Source organism: Gavialis gangeticus, unplaced genomic scaffold (assembly GCF_001723915.1).
Source record: "Gavialis gangeticus isolate Ggan-Ray unplaced genomic scaffold, GavGan_comp1, whole genome shotgun sequence".
NCBI lineage: Eukaryota > Metazoa > Chordata > Crocodylia > Gavialidae > Gavialis > Gavialis gangeticus.
In genome coordinates, this window is record NW_017729016.1 from 15,656,801 (window position 1) to 15,675,776 (window position 18,976).

The 18,976-nt window shown below is 42.7% G+C and overlaps 1 protein-coding gene across 2 annotated transcripts in view; it reads left to right on the top strand.

The window, feature by feature from the left end:
- Positions 1–3,568, top strand: part of GPER1 (G protein-coupled estrogen receptor 1) — a 5,094-nt gene extending 1,526 nt beyond the window's left edge. For both annotated transcript variants that reach the window (XM_019512918.1, XM_019512919.1), the window contains one exon: positions 1,154–3,568. In XM_019512918.1, coding sequence (XP_019368463.1) covers positions 1,591–2,667 — 1,077 coding nt within the window. In that variant the 5' untranslated portion in view covers positions 1,154–1,590 and the 3' untranslated portion in view covers positions 2,668–3,568. The remainder of the gene's footprint in view (positions 1–1,153) is intronic.
- Positions 3,569–18,976: the final 15,408 nt, after the last annotated feature.

Sequence of the window (18,976 nt, forward strand, 5' to 3'; positions counted from 1 at the left end):
AAAAAAAAAAAAAAATCAAACCTGCCTCATATACATGCAATAATGCCTTTGGATAAACAAAGTCTCAAAAAGCAGCAAAAAATATAACGCGCCCTTTCCTATTTCATTTTTTATATATAATATATATATAGTCTCTCTATAAGAGAGAAACTATACTTTTGGATTTTTATTCTATAAATATCTATTAATTACCAGTAATAGCTTCAATTCGTTTTAATATAAACTTGATCCAGTAATGGTTTGGTCCCTGGACTGTGAACCAGTGGTATTTTAAATAATTAAATTGAGAACAAAAAACAAAATATATATCTCATATGTACCCCCAAATATAATTTTGCTAGTGTTACACAAGTAAACAGTTTCATGTTTTATATGGCAGCGTCCAATGTAATCATCTTACTATTAGCAGGTTTATTATTTTAAAACAATTAAATCAACTAACTTGAAATTAAATTTCAACTATAAAGGTATTTTAATACATCATGGTCTTTTTGTTCTCTGCATGTTTGTGTGCTTTTTTAATTAGGAAGCTTGCCAAAACTTGAAGTCTAGATCATTTTACATCTATAAAACATCCTTATTTTGAACACCCATTTTGAACACCCATATTTAAGTTAATGCAGTATAATGTATGGCAAAAAAACAGAAAGAGTCAAAGATGTTGGTGTAAATTAATACAAATTAGCTTTATACCATCTTGATGCCTTAAAATGATGCCTGTTCTTTCTCTCTTTCTTTGCAAACAGAATCAGTATATTTCATCTGTCTGCAGATTTTCACAGCCAAAATCTATGCTATTAAATAAAAGTGTGCTAGTTAAGCAGGAAAAAAAGGAATGTGATACATAAAAAAGCTGCTGTCTTTTCCAGAGGTCAACAGGGCACCCTGACTGGTTTATTCCTCTTTCATACTTAGCCATATTAAGAGTCCGTGATATGTAAAGCAATGTTTGATCGACATGGTCCCAATAATATATCTTTTCATGTATATTAACTGCATTTTTGCTGAAGATGTGTTTATGTATATTTAAACATCATGTTCCTGGACACCTAAGGGTAAGTTATAAATGCATGGCTCCTGTAAATAGACTACTTGAGTTTTTAAGTTAGTCTTCTAGTCATGAAACTGATGCTTTTCCATTTGCCTTTTGCAGGTCTAAGGCTGTTCAGGAATTAGTAAAAAAGAGACAAATGGAGCTAAAATTCTGCCACTTTCCAATCTGCAACAAGGAACACTCTTGAAGAAAAACTTGCATTATGCAATACAAACAATCATTACATTCAAAAAGTTTCTACATAATCTAAAACGTTAAGACTCTCATCTGCAGTGTGGATGGTACCTTGTAAATAGCAAATTTCTTAAATAATTTAGTTTTCTGGAAATTGATAACATTCAGCCAATTTCAAGCCAAACTGCCTTGCCTTCTGCTCCATTTTAACAAGTTATAATGTCCTATGAAAAAAGTAGATCTTTCTTCAAATCTTTAAAATAATTGTTATTAATGTCTTTGGAAATGCCAATAATTTAACCATTTGGCCCTAAATACAAAGTGCAAATACTGATGTAATCTTTCCAGCAGAGATCAGAACCATGGAAGCTTACACAGCAGCAATATCATCAGTTATTTGTAACAACACATATTTGAAACCTAATGGTTCACATTTGTGTAATGAAAGCATATCATCTAGCTTGTCTGATAAATCAGATGAACATGAACAATATGTTATTGGGCTTTTCTTATCATGTCTTTACACTATATTCCTTTTCCCTATTGGCTTTGTTGGAAACATTCTGATTTTGGTTGTTAACATAAGTTTTCGTGAAAAAATGACTATTCCAGACCTTTACTTCATAAATCTTGCAGTAGCTGACCTCATTTTAGTTGCTGACTCCCTCATTGAGGTTTTTAATCTTGATGAGAAGTATTACGATATCACTATTATTTGTACTTTCATGTCTTTGTTCCTTCAGATCAACATGTATAGCAGCATCTTCTTTCTGACATGGATGAGTTTTGACAGATATATAGCACTTACAAAAGTAATGAGGTCCAACATATTTCGCACCATGCAACATGCTAGATTAAGCTGCGGCCTCATATGGATGGCATCAATTTCTGCATCACTGGTGCCATTTACAGTTGTACATTTACAACACACTGGAGAGATCTACTTTTGCTTTGCAGATGTGAAAGAAATCCAGTGGCTAGAAATAACATTGGGGTTTATCATCCCCTTTGTGATCATCGGTCTTTGTTACTCGTTAATTGTTCGAGTTCTCATAAAAGCGCACAAACACAAGAGTCTTCGATTACGGCGGCAAAAGGCTCTTCGGATGATTTTTGTAGTTGTCCTTGTTTTCTTTATCTGTTGGCTACCTGAAAATGTCTTCATCAGCGTTCAGCTTCTTCAAGAAAAAGGAGAGCCAGCTTCATCAAGCAGTCAATCTTTTAGACATGATTATCCCTTAACAGGACATATTGTAAACCTGGCAGCCTTTTCTAACAGCTGCCTGAACCCACTAATTTACAGTTTTCTAGGTGAAACTTTTAGAGATAAACTACGGCTGTACATTGAGCAGAAAACTAAAATGTCAACATTAAATCGCTTTTGTCATGCTGCCCTAAAGTCTGTCATTCCTGACAGCAATGAGCAATCAGAAGTTTAATTTAGTAGGGTTGTATAAAAACATTCAACTGTGAAAACTGCAAATATAGAACAAAATGCTTGTTACTAACAGAAAAATATGTACATATCCTGCCCTACTGAGGACTGAAAGTTTATACTCTAAATATTTTTATGACAAGACTTTAATGTGAAAGAATACATTTTAGTCATTTGTATTTAATAATGAACAGGATTATTAAAAACCTAGCAATGAGGGGGGCTGTATTTGCTTTATACTTGTATGAATGATAATATTGCAGAAAATTTTATCCGGCTAGGAAGACTCTAGATATAACTTGATTATCAGAGATTGCTACTTTCCTGGCATATGTAAGGTGCTGCCACTTACATAATGAAGCTGCCATACCAGTGGAAAAAAACTCATTACAACATACTGATGTGGAGAAGCAGAAAAAAGTTATTGATTTTTTTCATACGAATGAAACTTTGACAGCTTTGCTAAGAACTACACAGTATAGCTTATTCATTGTTCTAGGATGCATTTGAGCCATTGATATTTTGTTTCTCTTAATTTCATCTAAAAGGTTCTATCCAAAGGTTTAAGTTTTTTCCCAATTTGTAACTACTGTTTACATCAGCACTTCACCAAGTCTGAAGTCATATGTAACCCCCCATCAGCTGTCTTGCACATCACAGTGAAACTTCAAAAGAGACATCTGCTGTTTCATTTTACCTTTACATATTGCCTAAGAAAAATCAGGTTCTCTTGCCACAGCTGCAGGTGCACATAAACACGTTTACATCAAGTCCTTATATTTAAATGAAAGTCAAACACTACATTTTTCTATTGTAACATGTTTGTCTCGATTGTAAGAATGGAATACTGTATCTTTTTAAAATACCTTCTGCAAGCATGACAGTGTAAGAATCTCTTGATTAAAATGTTGCAAGTCTCATTCTTTCTGGCATCAGACAATTTCTGTAATTGGGATACTAACCAGCCATAGGTTGTTTTTCCAAACCCACTGGCTTTACGGTTATCTTCATAGACTTCATAGACATTAGGGCTGGAAGGGACCTCGGAAGATCATAGAGTCCAGCCCCCTGCCCCAGGGGCAGGAAGTCAGCTGGGGTCAAAGGATCCCAGCAAGATAAACACCCAAATGTCTCTTAGAGGAGTCCAGAGTGGGTACTTGCACCACACCTCTGGAGGCAGTCTGTTCCAGGCCTTGGGGCCCGGACAGTAAAGAACTTCTTCCTTGCATCCAGCCTGAAAAGGTCTTAGAGGAGTTTGTGGCCATTTGACCTTGTCATCCCTCAGGGTGCTCTGGTGAACAGGCATTCCCCCAGATCCTGATGTACACTCATTACATACTTATAAGCAGCAACCAGGTCCCCCCTGAGCCTGCGCTTTTCCAGACTGAAAAGTCCCATGGCTCTTAGCCTCTCATTGTAAGGCCTGTTCTCCTGCCCTCTGATTATGTGCATGGCTCTCTTCTGGACTCTCTCAAGCTTCTCTTAAATGCCTGCCAGCTTCTTTGTTGACCTTCACCTTCAGAAAGGAACCATATCCAGAACAAATCTTAGGGCCACATGCTAGACTTTTAGACCACTTCTTCCAGCCAAATCCCCTACCAAGAATTTTGTATTCAAGTGACCTTTGCTGAAGGTTACTGCAAAGCCCCCATACCAAGTGCTCTTGAATCTTAAATATCAGTTTATAGAACCAATCCAGTATTTAAGCAGAGCAGTAATGAAACATATAAATCTCATACACTGAGACAAGATCCCTCTTTTCACGTATCAATATAGGGAACTTGACATATGGAGGGAGAGAGGAGGCAGCAGAGAGGAAAAGAGCTTACTTCTGCCTGCAGAGGGATCAGTAACATGGCACAGGACAGGAAAAGGGATGTGCCAGGTCAAGTTGCTTTGCTGCTGATTCCCCATACCATAGGTCAGATCCAGCTTTTGGGCCACAGATTTAGTACCACTGTGGTGGGGAGAGAGAGGGGGAGGAAGGAATCAAGAATTACAGAATATACAGTATTTCAGTTAGAGCATTTGTATCCACATTTTGGAACTAAAATCACAAGTATGTCGTTCTAGGATGAGTTTCCTGCTGCCTACATTTTAGCTTTGCATATGTTCTTGAAATTGTTATTCCATTAAAGCTTATTAATTATTAAATAAAGCCCTCTGTCAAGGTGCAGAAACAGCTCACCTCCTCCCACTGTTTTTTTCTTTTGATTCTTTTAACTTCATGACAATGAAGTAATATTTGCATAAATGCCATTTGAATTTCTAAGTTAACTTGTTTATGCTACAGCTGATATTTAAACATACTCTCTCCAAATTACCATCTGCATTTATCTGCTCCATGCTAGAATTCCTTCACTGAAGGAAAGCAATTTTCTACAGCATGTTTCAGTCAGGGTTTCAACCAGTGTTTGGGGGTTTTTTTGTTTTATTTTGTTTTATGTATTTTAGAGGGTTTTTAACTAAAAGGTGTGCTGGTCATTAAGCATAAAATGTTTTTGGGGAGCGAGGGTTATACTCAGACTTACTCTCCCATTTTCTTACTCAACCATGCCCTCAAGCCTCTCACAATAGTGACTTCCTTTTTACCTAAGTAAAGTAGCTCATAGCTCACATCAGACTTTATCAGTGCCGTTTCCAAACACTAGCTCATTTGAAAATAATATGCACCAATTCTTCTACATATAAATCCCCTACCAAGTCCTAGAAAAATAAGAGTGGTTTTAGCACTTAAGTCTTGTTTTTGGCACAAATGAAAAACTAGCGTAAGAAAAAATTATTAATAGTCTATATCTTCTACAGATTCTGAAAGAAACCTGTACCTTCAAGAAATACTTTAGAAATAACTGAAAGTTACGAATTATATTATATTTTACACACACACACACACACACACACACACACATAAAAATAAAGGGCTTAGCATGGCTGTCTGTCTGTCTGTCCGTAATGCTCTTGGAGCACTCTGGTTGGTTGTCTCAGCAGCCAATCACAATACTTACTGAAACAACCAGAGTGCTCCGCACAGACAGATGGTCAGACATGAAGGGGGGGGGGCGCTGCGCAGCTACATGCAGAGTGGCGGCAGCGTGGGCCAGTGGTTGGTGGTGGTGGCCACCACGTGGCAAGCTCCCCCGCCCTGCCCACTGATCCTGGGAGGTGGTGGTGGTGCACAGCACTCCATCCCTGTTCTCCCCCGCCCCCACCCCTCATTCTTGATAGGCAATTTGCTAGTATGAATATAAAACACCAACATTGTAAATTCCTTTGTTACTCCCAATTTATAATTGATATTGCTGGACAAAACACCGTTTTGTTCTGTTGAAAAACATTGTTGTTCTAATCTAATCTAACCCAACCCATTTAATTAATAGCTACATCTATGAGTGGTTACATTTAACATTAAATAACAATTTTAGAGATTTAAAAGCATGGCATAGACTTTGCCCGGAGTACCTAAAAAAACCACAAAGCCTTCCTTGGAAGGTGCCAGAGTGCTGGCATGCTAGAAAAACAAAACGAGGGCAGGGGGTACATGGCAGGATGCCCTGCTCATGCCCCTTGTCCCTCACCCAAAGTCCCTGTCCCCCAGCCCTGCTTACGCCCCTGACCCCCACCCAAAGCCCTTGCCTCCCAGCCCAGGCTCCATGGCTATCAGCAGCTACCCAGAACCTGGGCCGGCTGCAGTGGGGAGGCTGCAAACAGCTGCTGCCTCCCTGCCATGGCCCTGGCCCCAGCTACCTCCCAGACCCAGCCCTGGGCTGCGGGGAGGCAGCAGATACCAGCGATGCTTCCCGCTATGTGCCCTCGCTACTGCTTCTGTAGAGCACAGTGTGGAACCCGGCGCAGCAGGGCACAAAAGGGGGCGCAAAAAGCTGCCTGCCACTCTAAGCTCCCCACTACCCTGCTCACACTTCCCCTGCAGGTGGGGGCAGCAGTGAGGGGCACAACCCTGCGTGCTGCCCACGCTGCTCCGATGCACACAGGGGAAGTGTGACCCGGGCAGCACGGAGCTTGCAGCAGCAGGCAGCTTCCCTGTGCAGCCCCTCTGTGAGCTGCCGCTCTAGGTTGCGCAGCTATGCTTCCAGCCCTGCTGCCCTCCCCTGGGCCCTCCGGAGTGCAGCGTGTGTGACCCCACGGTGAGGGAGGGAATGGGGCTGGGGTAGGCACTGTCCAGCCAGGGTGGGGTGGGTGCAGCTTGTCCAGGGGTCGGCTCTTGCCACTTTGTGCCACTTGTCTGGCAGCTGGTTCAGCTGCTGGGGCCAAGCAGGGGGACGAGATGCCAGATGAGCAGCGTGAAGTGGTGGGAGCTGCACTCCTACCCCCCACTCCCCCCAGACGAGCTGTGGCTCCATCCTGCACCCTGCCCCACCCCAGCTGGGCAGCACCTACCCCAGCCCTACTCCCTCTCTCACCACGGGGACATTGATCTGTTCCCTCCCCCTCCCCTCCACCACACCAGACTTACCAGCTGGACACAACTCTCCAAGCTGCCAGGCTTGTGCTCCTCACTGCCTGCATGCTGCACTGCAGTTGCATGCATGCACAAGCATTTATTAGCCAAACTATCAGTCACTTCAGGCCAATTTCCGATATAGTTAATTTTATTTATATCAGTGCCGATCCAATATCGGACTGATGTATCAGTGCACCTCTACAAACTGCCCTTATATCAGGTGTTTGGAGACATAAGAAAAAAACCTCTATTTTTATTACTAAGGGTGACATTTTAAAATAGAGGCAAAAGGTTCATTAAACCCTCCCCAAAAAACAGAAAAAAAATGGCACTCTTAAGTCACTCAGGTGCTTTTGAAAATTCGACCCTGAATTAATAAAAGTCTCTCTTGAATATGAACAATATTATCATATGCCAAAGATGGAGCAAAATAAAAAACAGCTTAGTATAAATGAATGACACCACCAAACGGATTACCTCTTTGTAAACAATTATTCAATTAAGACACTGGCTTATATCTCCAGTGACAGAGCATTTGTGCAGAGGTCCATATGAAATCAGTGTTCTCAGTCCAGAGTAGAAGATAAGTGTCCCAGATCTGTCCATCTGGAACTTTGGAAACTACAGTAGTTTAAAAGTGAACTGCATTCACTTAAAAGATGCAGTGTGTGTGTGTGTGTGCGCGCACGCGCACGTGCGTGCGTACACACACACACACACACACACATTTTAAGTGCTGCTTTCACAGACTGGAATGGGAAAAGTGACAGAACCTCTCTTTGCTTTTCTTGACTCCTACCATGTAATTTGACAGCGAAAACACCTACATTTATATTTTGAAACTGCTAAATATATAAAGTCAGTCAGTAGGCAAATTAAAAAGCTCATTTAAAGAAATGCCATCAATACTAAAAACAACCTATTTTCATTTGAAAATGTAGTATTGAGTATTTAGTTATTAAATGGTTATACGATACTGCCTCCAACCCAGGGCTGAGCAAAATGGCAGATCTGGCCAGTGGCTGAGATATGGCTAGCAGTAATGAGATGATGCTCTGCTGTCTCAGCATGATTTCATGAGAAACTCCTCTCAGGTGTGTAGTGACATTCAAGATGATAATATGAGCCTTAGTTCTGAAGTACCCTTTTGCTCTGAAGCAGCTTTGCCTGTTTCCAGCAGAGCTGCTAAACCCCAGTGGTCAGTTCCAAACGCTAAATTTTAACCTATTTTTCCAATTCCTCAAATGCATTGTCAACTAGAAACATGTTCAATAGGTTCCAATTAAGGAAGGTCCTAGCACTGGGTATAATTCAGTATTATATATAAAACTTCAGCTGATACATATAAATTAGCTAAAGTTTTAATTCAGATTTTGCTAATACACTCTCCTGAAATACAGAAAGGAACATTCCACTGATTAAAGGAAACATTTTTTTTTCAAATTCCAACTGGCCTAATACTGTCAATAAAAATGTTAAAATCTTGGCAGACTGGAGGGAAAATGTGTTTATGGAAAGAAGGCAGAGAGACAAGAGGATGCGGAAAGCTACTAAGTGTAGTTAAGCAAAGAGGTTGAACCCTTGGGAGCTGAGAGACCCATTGATGATAGAAGAGGAGGTCAAGATAAGTGTTTCTTACATCATCACAAGAGACACTTCCTATCTCTGGAGTTTTCTCAACAGAAAAAGCAACATAAGAGCCAGCAAGCATAGTCTTCCTTCCCTTAGTGTTTTCCCCACCCTAGGAAGAGCTATAAAAGGGAACAGAAGAGGAAATAATCCTCACCTGAGAGAAGACAACTTTTAATTCTTGTATCCTAGTGTCCTACAGCAGGGGTTGTCAACCAGTGGTACGCATACCCCTGGGGGTACTTGAGAAGGCCCTAAGAGGTACATGGGGGCAGGCGGGAAAGGAGCGCCACCGTGCACCATCCCACGCTGCTGCATAGGCACTGCCCACCCAGCTGGATGTGGGGGGCTGGGGGAAGCTTGCACATGGTGGCTGCCACTGCTCTGCATTTGGCCATGCACCACCCCTCATTCCGCACCCGGCCATGCGCCAAAACGCTCCCCCGTGCCCCACATCTGGCCACGCACCATCCCCCTACCCTGCTCCGTGTCTGGCTGCCGGGGGTACACTGATCCAAAAAGGCTGAAAACCCCTGTGCTACAGTAATGGCATGCTAGGGGGCAGGGAAAGGGGAAAACCTTGCACAAATACAGGCAAATGTTCCCAATCACAGACCTATCTACAGACTGAGTAGTAGCACAGAGAGAAGCGAGATACTTGTGCAAACTTAACTGTTGAAGTTTCTTGGCTCTCAAATATTTTCAATCACTTCCAAGTCAAAAGATTCCGATATCGACAAAAGTTTAATTATACCTTCAGACCAGAAGTTCATAATAAAACAAATTGCATTGCTTGTAAAACAAAAATTCTTATTTCATTAACTTATGGCTTTAAGCCCTGAATTTCATTTGCTACTTGATGCTGAACCAACCGACTGTGGCTTGCTGCATGAACAACCACCAACTGCTTAAACTGATTTTTGCATAAATGGAAGCATAAAATCTACTAAGTTTTCTGTTAAGATGCCATACAAAAAAGTTTGAGAATCCCTGCTGTAGCATCCCTATCAAGTCTCGTTTTAAGAGCAGGTCAAATTAGTCACTGAAAGTGAGATTCATTACGAACACAGGTCTTTTAGTTCATAATTTACTCCTGCATGACTGTTAGATGCTTTTGGTGTCTGTTGGTACTTACTAACAGACTGAACAAAATGTTCTGATTAGATATGGATTTACAGTTCTGTGTTGTACAATATGTCACTTAAGACACATGGAACTGGTTCTTAGTCAAACTTTAAATAGAAGAACTGTAAGCTCCCTGTAAGAATGTTTGAACAAATAATAGCTGCCAATCGGAAAACTCCAACACATTTCTACTTGGAAAAACATGAAATATTTTAAAATTCATACTGTGCTGAGCAAGCAGTGAGCTCTCTGCAGAGGGCCATCAAGTCGCCCCTGAGCTGTAGTCTGAAGACCACTGGACTACAGTAATGCAACTTATGGTTTGCAAGTCTTTTCATAGATTTCATAGACATTACGGCTGGAACGGACCTCTCAAGATCATCAGGTCCAAAGGACAGACAGTCAGCAGGGGTCAAATGATCCCAGCATGATAGGCATCCAAGTATTTCTTAAAGGAATCCAGAGTATGTGCCTGCACCACCTCTGGGGGGAGTCTATTCCAGGCCCTGGGGACTCGGACAGTAACAAAGTTTTTCCTTATATCCAGCCTAAAGTGGTCTTCCAAGAGTTTGTGACCATTGGACCTAGTCTGATGAACAGACGTTCTTCCAGTTCCTGGTGCATACCTCTTATATACTTATTGGCTGCCTCTAAGTCACACCAGAGCCTACGCTTTGCCAGGCTGAAGGGTCCCATGTCTCTCAGCCTCTCCTAGGGCCTGCTTTCTTGTCCTCTAATCATTTGCGTGGCTCTCCTCTGGACTCTCTTGAGCTTCTCCACATCCTTTCTGAATTGCAAAGCCCAGAACTGGACACAGTATTCCAGCTGTGGTCTCACCAGGGCCAAGTAAAATGGAAGGATGACTTCCTGGGTCTTGTTTGATATGCATCCGAAGATGCAGGCCAGAGTTTTGTTTGCTTTGCTGGCTGCAGCATCACATTGGTGGCTCATGTTCATCTAGTGGTCAATCATGATCCCCAACTCTCTTCCTGATGTGGTGCTAGCTAGTGTAGCACTGCCAAGCCCATAAGTGTAGTGTGGGTTCTTTCTCCCAAGCTAGAGCACCTTGCATTTCTCAGTGTTGAATGCCATCAGGTTTTGATCCATCCGCCTTGTAAGCCTGTCAAGGTCATCCTAGATTGCCAGCCTATCCTCTAGGGTGGCTGCTCTTCCCCACAGTTTGGTGTCATCAGCAAACTTAACCAATCTGCTTATAGTACCTGAGTCCAGACCATTTATAAACATATTGAAGAGTACAGGTCCAAGAACAGCGCCCTAGGGGACTCCACTGATTACAGTGTGCCAAGTTGATTTGGGTCCATTAACCATCACTCTCTGGGTCCAGCCATGGAGCCAGTTCCCCAGCCATGAGACTGAAGTTGTCTAGGCTCCAATTCCCCAATTTTTCCATGAGGACATCATGGGACACCAGATCAAACGCTTTCTTGAAGTCCAAGAATATGATATCCACCTCTTCTCCTTTCCTTAAACTAACTTTACCTGTTACGTTGCAACGCTGTAAATATATTAATATCTTCACAACAGGGTGAAAAATCACATCCTGCTTTGTTGATCCTAATATGTCATGTAATGTAATGTAAAGCTCTGTAAAGGGCTATCATTGCATTTTCCATTCTTACATTTTCATTGCTTCAGTTTTCCTTCATTCCCATATAACACTGTCATGGTTACTTTGTACTGTGCACATTTTTCCTTTGTCTATGTCAGTCACAGCTTCTGTTCTGCTACAGAGCCTGGCTAAGATTCAGGATTAGATGGCTCAACATTTTATAAACCTCAGTCCGGAAAGACTGAAATAATGTTGGCTTATTTGTGACATGTATCCAGTGTTTGTAGCAATTTCCAGAATTTAACCAGTCAGCTTTGGCAGAGGGAGCAAATGAAATAATAAAGTATAGGAAGCAGCTATAGATAGGATGCTACCAAAAGTGTTGGGGGGAGGGGGCGATGGCAGGGGCTGCTTGCAAAAGGGAGTTGTATTATTAGCACCATTTGCTACATCCTTGGCTAACCAATTGCTTGTTGTTCTGCTGCCATATACAAGAAGAGATTGAGATGCTATCAAATTTTGCCAAAATCTAATCTGCCTTGTTACAATCTGAGCTTTGAAATGGTTAACACCTGCAAAAACTGTCCACCCCTATCCATTATTGGCCATACAGTTTTCAAAAAACACCCCTAAGAAAAAATATGCAGCTTTGGGTGAGAATTGTCATTCCAGAATTAGGTTCCTGAAAGGCAGAGGATTTATATGGAAAATAAGTTCCTTCCAAACAAAGTGTAAAACTGGAAATCTGAACACCTGTTACTGTAGGTAATAAAAAGAATGTAATCATTTCCATTTTTACATTCTTAGACTAATCAATCAACCAAATTAGGGAGTAGAAAGTTTCACTATGCTAAATAATCAGTCATCTTGGATAAGTATGTGCTATCTCCTCTCCCTCCCAAACATTACTCACTTTTTTAGCTACATGTTCATGATAATAACTTACATTTCCAGACCAGATGCTAATTTAACCCAGATAAATCTTCAGAATTGAAAAACAATGTCTTTAAGCATGCAAAAACAGTTTTACCTTGAATTAAAACACGAAAATCCAAGTCTTAATAAAGATATCTTAGGAAATCTCTGTTCACCAGGGCACCTCTTGGGGTAACAAGGAACGACGGTCACAAACTGACAGACAGCAGATTTAGGCTAGACATCAGGAAAAACTTCTGCACAGTGAGGGTGGCCAAAACTTGGAATGGGCTTCCAAGGGAGGTGATGCTCCCCCCTACCTTGGGGGTCTTTAAGAGAAGGCTGGATAGGCATCTGGCTAGGGTCATCTGACCCCAGCACTCTTTCCCGCCTAGGCAGGGGGTCGGACTCGATGATCTGCTGAGGTCCCTTTCGATCCTAGCATCTATGAATCTATGAACTACAGGGCTCTACTCAAAATGACTGTAAGTACAGGAATGAGCATAGCCACAAAAAATACTGTCACAGGGCACTGAAGTGTGCCTGCTCCTTTAAGGGCAGGGATGGCCTAGCTAGAGCCTGAGGAGCTGGACAGAGCTCCACAGTTGCAGGTTGCCTGGGCAGCAGGTTAAGGGGGGAATTAGCCTGCACCTGCACCCAGTCAGCTGACCAGAAGGAGTCAGAGCCTTGGGCACATATACGCCCCAGGGCTGACGCCAGTTCTCTGGTAAGCTGCCAGGGGAAGGAGCTCCTGCAGGGAAGAACTACCCAGGAATCCTGTGGCTGCTGGATAGACGGTTTACATGGCTAATGAGGCTCCAGGAGTCTACAAGGTACCCAGGGCTGGGAGGCACTCAATACTCACAGAACAGTTTGGGGTTTTAAAGAGAAAGAGTGTGGCTTGCATTACTTGTATTATGTTATAGCCCAGGAGCTCATATTTATGTTGTTGTTTTTATACTGATGGACCAAACTGAGGCTCTGGGGAGGGGGAGGGGGAGGGCTCATAGGGGCACAGAGACAGGGCTGCAGCGAGCCAAGCGCCAGAGAGAGGGCGCAGAGACAGGGGGTGCAGAGACCCCAGCGCTGGAAGGTGCAGCTACAGGGGCCAAGGGCCCAGTGATGACAAGAGGCTGAGTTAGACTAAGGCCTCATCAAAAGAGAGACAACATTTAAATACCACCTGCGAGGCATGGGGCATGATAAAGGGGAGGTGCTGGATAGGGCTGTGCGAAGCTTCAGTCAATGATTCGATTCGGCACAGATTTGGCCCAATTTGGTGGCCGAATCTCCAAATCTGAATCAAATCAGTGGACCCTTTAATCTCTCTGAATTGAATCAGAGCCCTCCAGATCAATTTGGAGAGATTTAGCGATTCAGATATAGACACAGCTGTAAATGTTTTTTCTACATACCTCAAGGTACCAGGAGGCTCATGAATGCTGAGATGCTGGGTCAGATGAAATACTTCCAGTCCACTTCTGGGTTCACTACCAAGCATGCGGAGGCGGATCCCCCACGCTCCTGTGGGACGCTCCATCTGCCCCAGCATCGCAGCATTCACAAGCTGTGCCTGGTACCTCAAGGTATGTAGAAAAAACATTTAAAGCCGTGCCTATGGCCGAATTATGGATTCTCTTAATCCGCATCGAAGCTTCAGATTCGGATTTAGCCAAATCGAAGTGGGGACGGTGATCTGAATCAACTAATCAAATCGCTGTCCCCGATTCGGGCTGAATCCAAATTCGAATTGAATACAGCCCATTTTGCACACCCCTAGTGTTGGAGCCATGCACCTAGCCCATAAGGCTTCGGGGGTACCGTAAGACACCTCCTGAGTGTGGGACCCAGTAAGGGGTCTGACAACCCACAGGCTTTAAAGGAGTCTGTCAGGACTGTGACCAAGCAGTAACTAAAGGGCAGTCTCCTGATTCATCATTTATACCAGCAACACGTGGCAGGCGAGATTAGTAGGCACCCATAGGGCGGAGCCAGCATGGTCACGGTGCCCTAGGGACATCATGGCCATCTCTGGGGAGGCTGTATCATGACAACTACAAACAAAACTGCTATAGAGAACACCAAACCCTCTACTTATTTTAAAACAGTCTGAAAAAGTCAAACCAACAAGATACAAAAACAAAAAACAAAACAAAAAAAAAACCAAAAACCAAAAAACAAACAAACAAAAAAAAAAAACACACAAAAACAGTGGTTCAAAGCAGGCACAGATCAAGACCCCGCACTTTAATTCTTTTTTTCAAAAAAGCCACAAGTGTATATATAGACAAAACAAAGTCTATTCTTTAAAATATTAGATAAAATATATACACTAATAAAAAAATTACCAGTTGTGTGAAAAACTAAGTTTTTCATATTTGGGTATTTTGTTCTATTTTATATATTGTCAGTAACAGTCTCTAAATACAAAGATGACAGTCTTCCAGGAGACAGGGAAAAAGTCGTCCTGTGAGCCCATAGATAACTGAAGAAACCAATCCGAGATCTGCATGTTCAACTGCAGATATGGCGTACAGTAAGGAGGAGTGGATCCTGGTGATGTCACAACTATTTCCCTTTGTCTCTTGGTAATTTGCCTCCATAGTAAGGCGAATTTGCTCAAAATAGTAGATGCCTTGTCATATTTCACAGACATTGGAGACAATTCAGTGGTCAGGTCTCCCAGGTATTGATGTTAATAATGTACTTCTTCAGATGGGTGTTCAGAGTGTCCTTGTATCTCTTCTATTTGCTAGAATTGTGAGCATTGGTGTATTGGGAGTATAGGACCTGTTTTGGGAGCTGGCATCCTGTCAGGCATCCTTATGACATGCCCTGTCCAACAGAGTTGGTGCCATATGAACAAGGCTTCAGTGCTGGCAGTGTTTGGTTAAGCCAAAATGCTGGCATTCATTCTTCTGTCCTTCCAACTGATATGGAGGATTTTCTGAAGGCATCACTGATGATAACGTTCCAAGGCTTTCAGCAGTTTTCAATATGCTGTCCAGATTTCACACCCATACAACAGGGTAGGGATGACAACAGCCTGTAGACAAAAAGTCTGATTTAGGCCTGATGTCATGATCATTGAAGACGCGATTTTGAAGAAGCCCAAAGGCAGCACTTAGCAGATTTTACATGGTACTGAATATCATCATCTACATTTGCATTTTGGGAAAGATGACTAGCCAGGTAGGGGAAATGCTCAACACTTTCCAAGGACTTCCCTCTGTAATCTGGGGAGGAACAATTGGATGGTTTGGGGTAGTATCTTCATTTCTGTGAAGCTGACAGTGAATCCAAAAATGACATATGATTCACAGAAGCAGCTGAGTGACCTGGAGCTCTTCAACTGAGTGGGCACGCATGACACAAATCATCAGCATACTGAAGATTAGCAATGGAGGTGTTGGTTATCTTGGATTTGAAATGTAACTGGTTGATGTTAAAGATATTTCCATCCAGGAGATACTGGCTGCTGACCCCAGATGGAAGTCTATTAGCACTGAGATGTGGAAAGCTGTGATAAAGATGGAAAAAAGCCTTGGTGAAATCATCACCAGGAATCCGGGTTTTCCATTTCCCACGGAAAAATGAAGAAAACCACAGAGTTCCCATTTTTATCAGAGAAAAAACAGATTTTCCCTTTTAGCAGAGAAACCTGTGGATTTCCTGGTTTTGCAATAAACTCTGCTGGCTGGCAGAGTTCCAGCCTGCAAGAGCCAATTGCAAAAGGTGCGGGAAACAGTGTTTCCTCCGAGCAATGTGGTATGCATGGCCACACAGGCATTCCTGGCAGCACAGCATGAGCAAGCCTGCACAGAGGTGCACACCACGCAGCTTAGAGGGAATGCTGGTGGGAAACCCCCAACCCTGCCCAGAGGGGGAGGAGAAGGAGAGGGGGAAGGGCAGGGCCTGAGGCTTTTAGTCAGTCCCAAGGCTTACCTCTGGCTCACCTAACCTTACAGGTTCCAGAAGGAAAGTAAGTGGGGTTTACAGGGGGCTGGGCAGGTTGTGGGGCTGGACTGGGGGTGGAAACTGGCTGGGGGCTGAGCTAGCTGTGCAGGGGGAAGATGCTGGTGAACGACACAGAGTGCCCAGCCGGCAGTACATGGGCTGCAAATGGCCCCCAGGAGCTGGCCCCACCCCTGCCTGAGCCCACAGCAGGCAGCAGTGGGGGAGCCGGCTCTGTGCTCCTTCTGCTGTAGCTGCCACCTTTTGGGGGCAGGGAGCTGCAGATCTGGGTCCCTGGCCCTAACAACTGAGGGCCCCCTCTGGCAGGGCTGGCTGGGCAGGGGCTGTGGAGGCTGTTGTGGGGGTAGTAAGAGGCAGCAGCAGGGCCGGGGAGGGCTGTGGGAGGCCTTCAATTTTAATCATGGATTTTGGTGTTCTTAAATAAGAGAGTATGCTATTAAAAAATAAATAATCAGGGAAAACCAGGATCCCCGATTATCACACATTCTTGCTCGACTCCAGTTCTGATGGTGAAGGGCTCATTTCCGAGCCATTGCTTGGAATGGTTGCTGTTATGGTGTCATGAAGATGGCTAATGATAATAAATTTTGGCAGGCATCCTAATCTTATCAAGATCTTCCATGGGGGCTCTCTGCTAATTGAATCAAAAACCTTAATCAGGTCAAAGAATGCCATGTAAAGATCTCAGTGTTGCTCACAGCACTCTCTCAGCTTTCTAGCAACAAAGATCTGGTCTATTGTACCCCTGAATGGTCTGGAAACCACACTGAGACTCAGGTAGAACTTCTTTGAAAAACTGGTTGTGCAGTCTCTGCCCGATCATTCTTGAAATTGTTTCACACTATCTGTAGGGGAGAACCTCAAGACAATTTTGATGTGATTTACACTGTAAGCTCTTAACAGCAGTGGTTTATCTTCCTCTGTGCGTGGTCCGCAAGTGCCGAGCTCACTGTACGGCATACCATTTGGAACCAGGTCACTGATACCATACAGAGCCTCTAGAACAGGGGCGGGCAATTATTAGGGCCCAAGGGCCACAGAGTTTTGATGAGCTGTCACAGGTCAGCTGCAGCTGCACCAGGAACAGCCCCACTGGAAGCTGTATTCTGGGGGCCCAGGTCAGCAGGGCTGTTCCGTTCCTCTCACCTCTGGTGGCGGCTCCAGCTCCTGCCCCTGCTGTGTTGCTCCAGGTGGGTGGGGAGGAAGCTTCAGCCTGGCAGCTCCCACTGAATCCAATCAGTTCAATTGTTTTACTTTTTCCTGGGAACACCAGTTAAATTAACCACAATTATTTTTGCCTCTAATTTCTGTTTCTCCATATTATACCTTGTCCAATTGAATGACAAGTTTTGTAGTCTTAAAACTCTTAAGGAAGTGCTTCTATTGTACTTATTTCAGATAAATCAACATTCGGCTTGACGTCAAGGCTATAATCTGATGCACACAAGCCATTCATTTATCTAGTTAATTACTTGCTCATTAATAGCCAAGACAAATGAGTGAATTAAAAGAGTAGGACAGAATATTTCATTTATATAAATACAGATTTTTCCTGTTTGGTGAATATCAAAGTATATTTACATTTCAAACGAAACAGTTCTCCAAGAATTTTTAGGCAGAAAGCAGAACAAGGTGGCACTTTACAGACTAACTAGTTCAGAAGTGTCTTCATAGGAAATAGCCTACTTCACAAAGATATTCTGAAATATAGTACAAAGCTCTTCCAGGTTTTTATATCTCCCCTGTAAAAGATAAATTATAGTATACATAACTCCTTCATACAGATTCGCACACAACTCAGAAGGATAACAGGATTTATATACAGTGGAAGGGGGAAAAAACATCTCTCCTGAAAATCAAAGTTAAAACTGCCAACCCATTTCATTTTAGCTTTCCTAATAATTTAATGTTAACAAAATTTTATTAAGAGTAATAACCAAGAAACAAAAAGGCCGTAGGATTCTGTCACATATTGTACATACTTCCACATCCCAGCTTGCTCAAGAGTACCCTGCCTTTGATGTGCCTCTCTCCTCACTTTATGACATGCTTGAACAAGGCATCTTTTTACTCTCCCCTAGCAAGCTTGCTACACAGTCTCTTGCAAAGTAGAGTAGCTTGTGACAGCTTAAACAAGTTACATGGCATCTTCTCATTGAACATATGGTTGCTATTCATATTTGGTGGCCATTTTTTTTTAATCAGTGTAACTTGGTTTGTGCAGAAATATTCTCACTTTTATAAAAATCCTATGACATTTAGCTAAAAGTCATTAAACACACAGATTCAAAAATACAATATTGCATTCTTGAATGAAAAAAAATATACTCAATTGAATGGAAAAGGACAGGGACTCAAAAGACTTGGGTTTCATCCCCAACTCTGTCAGCGGCCTATATCTAAGAGCCTTGAATAGGATGTGAACATTATACAATAACAGTATCATTCCCTTTGACCTTCCCCACCAAGGACCTTATTGTGTTGGGTTTCAACCTGGTGACATTTTTTGCAGCTAAATCCTATCAGTAGCAACTTATAATGGAAACAATGACAAAAAAGTGTGGTGGGGAGCAGAGAAAGCTCTCACAGCTAGCTAAAAAGATGGGAGCTGTGAGGAAGTATACTGCTTACCTAAGGCTG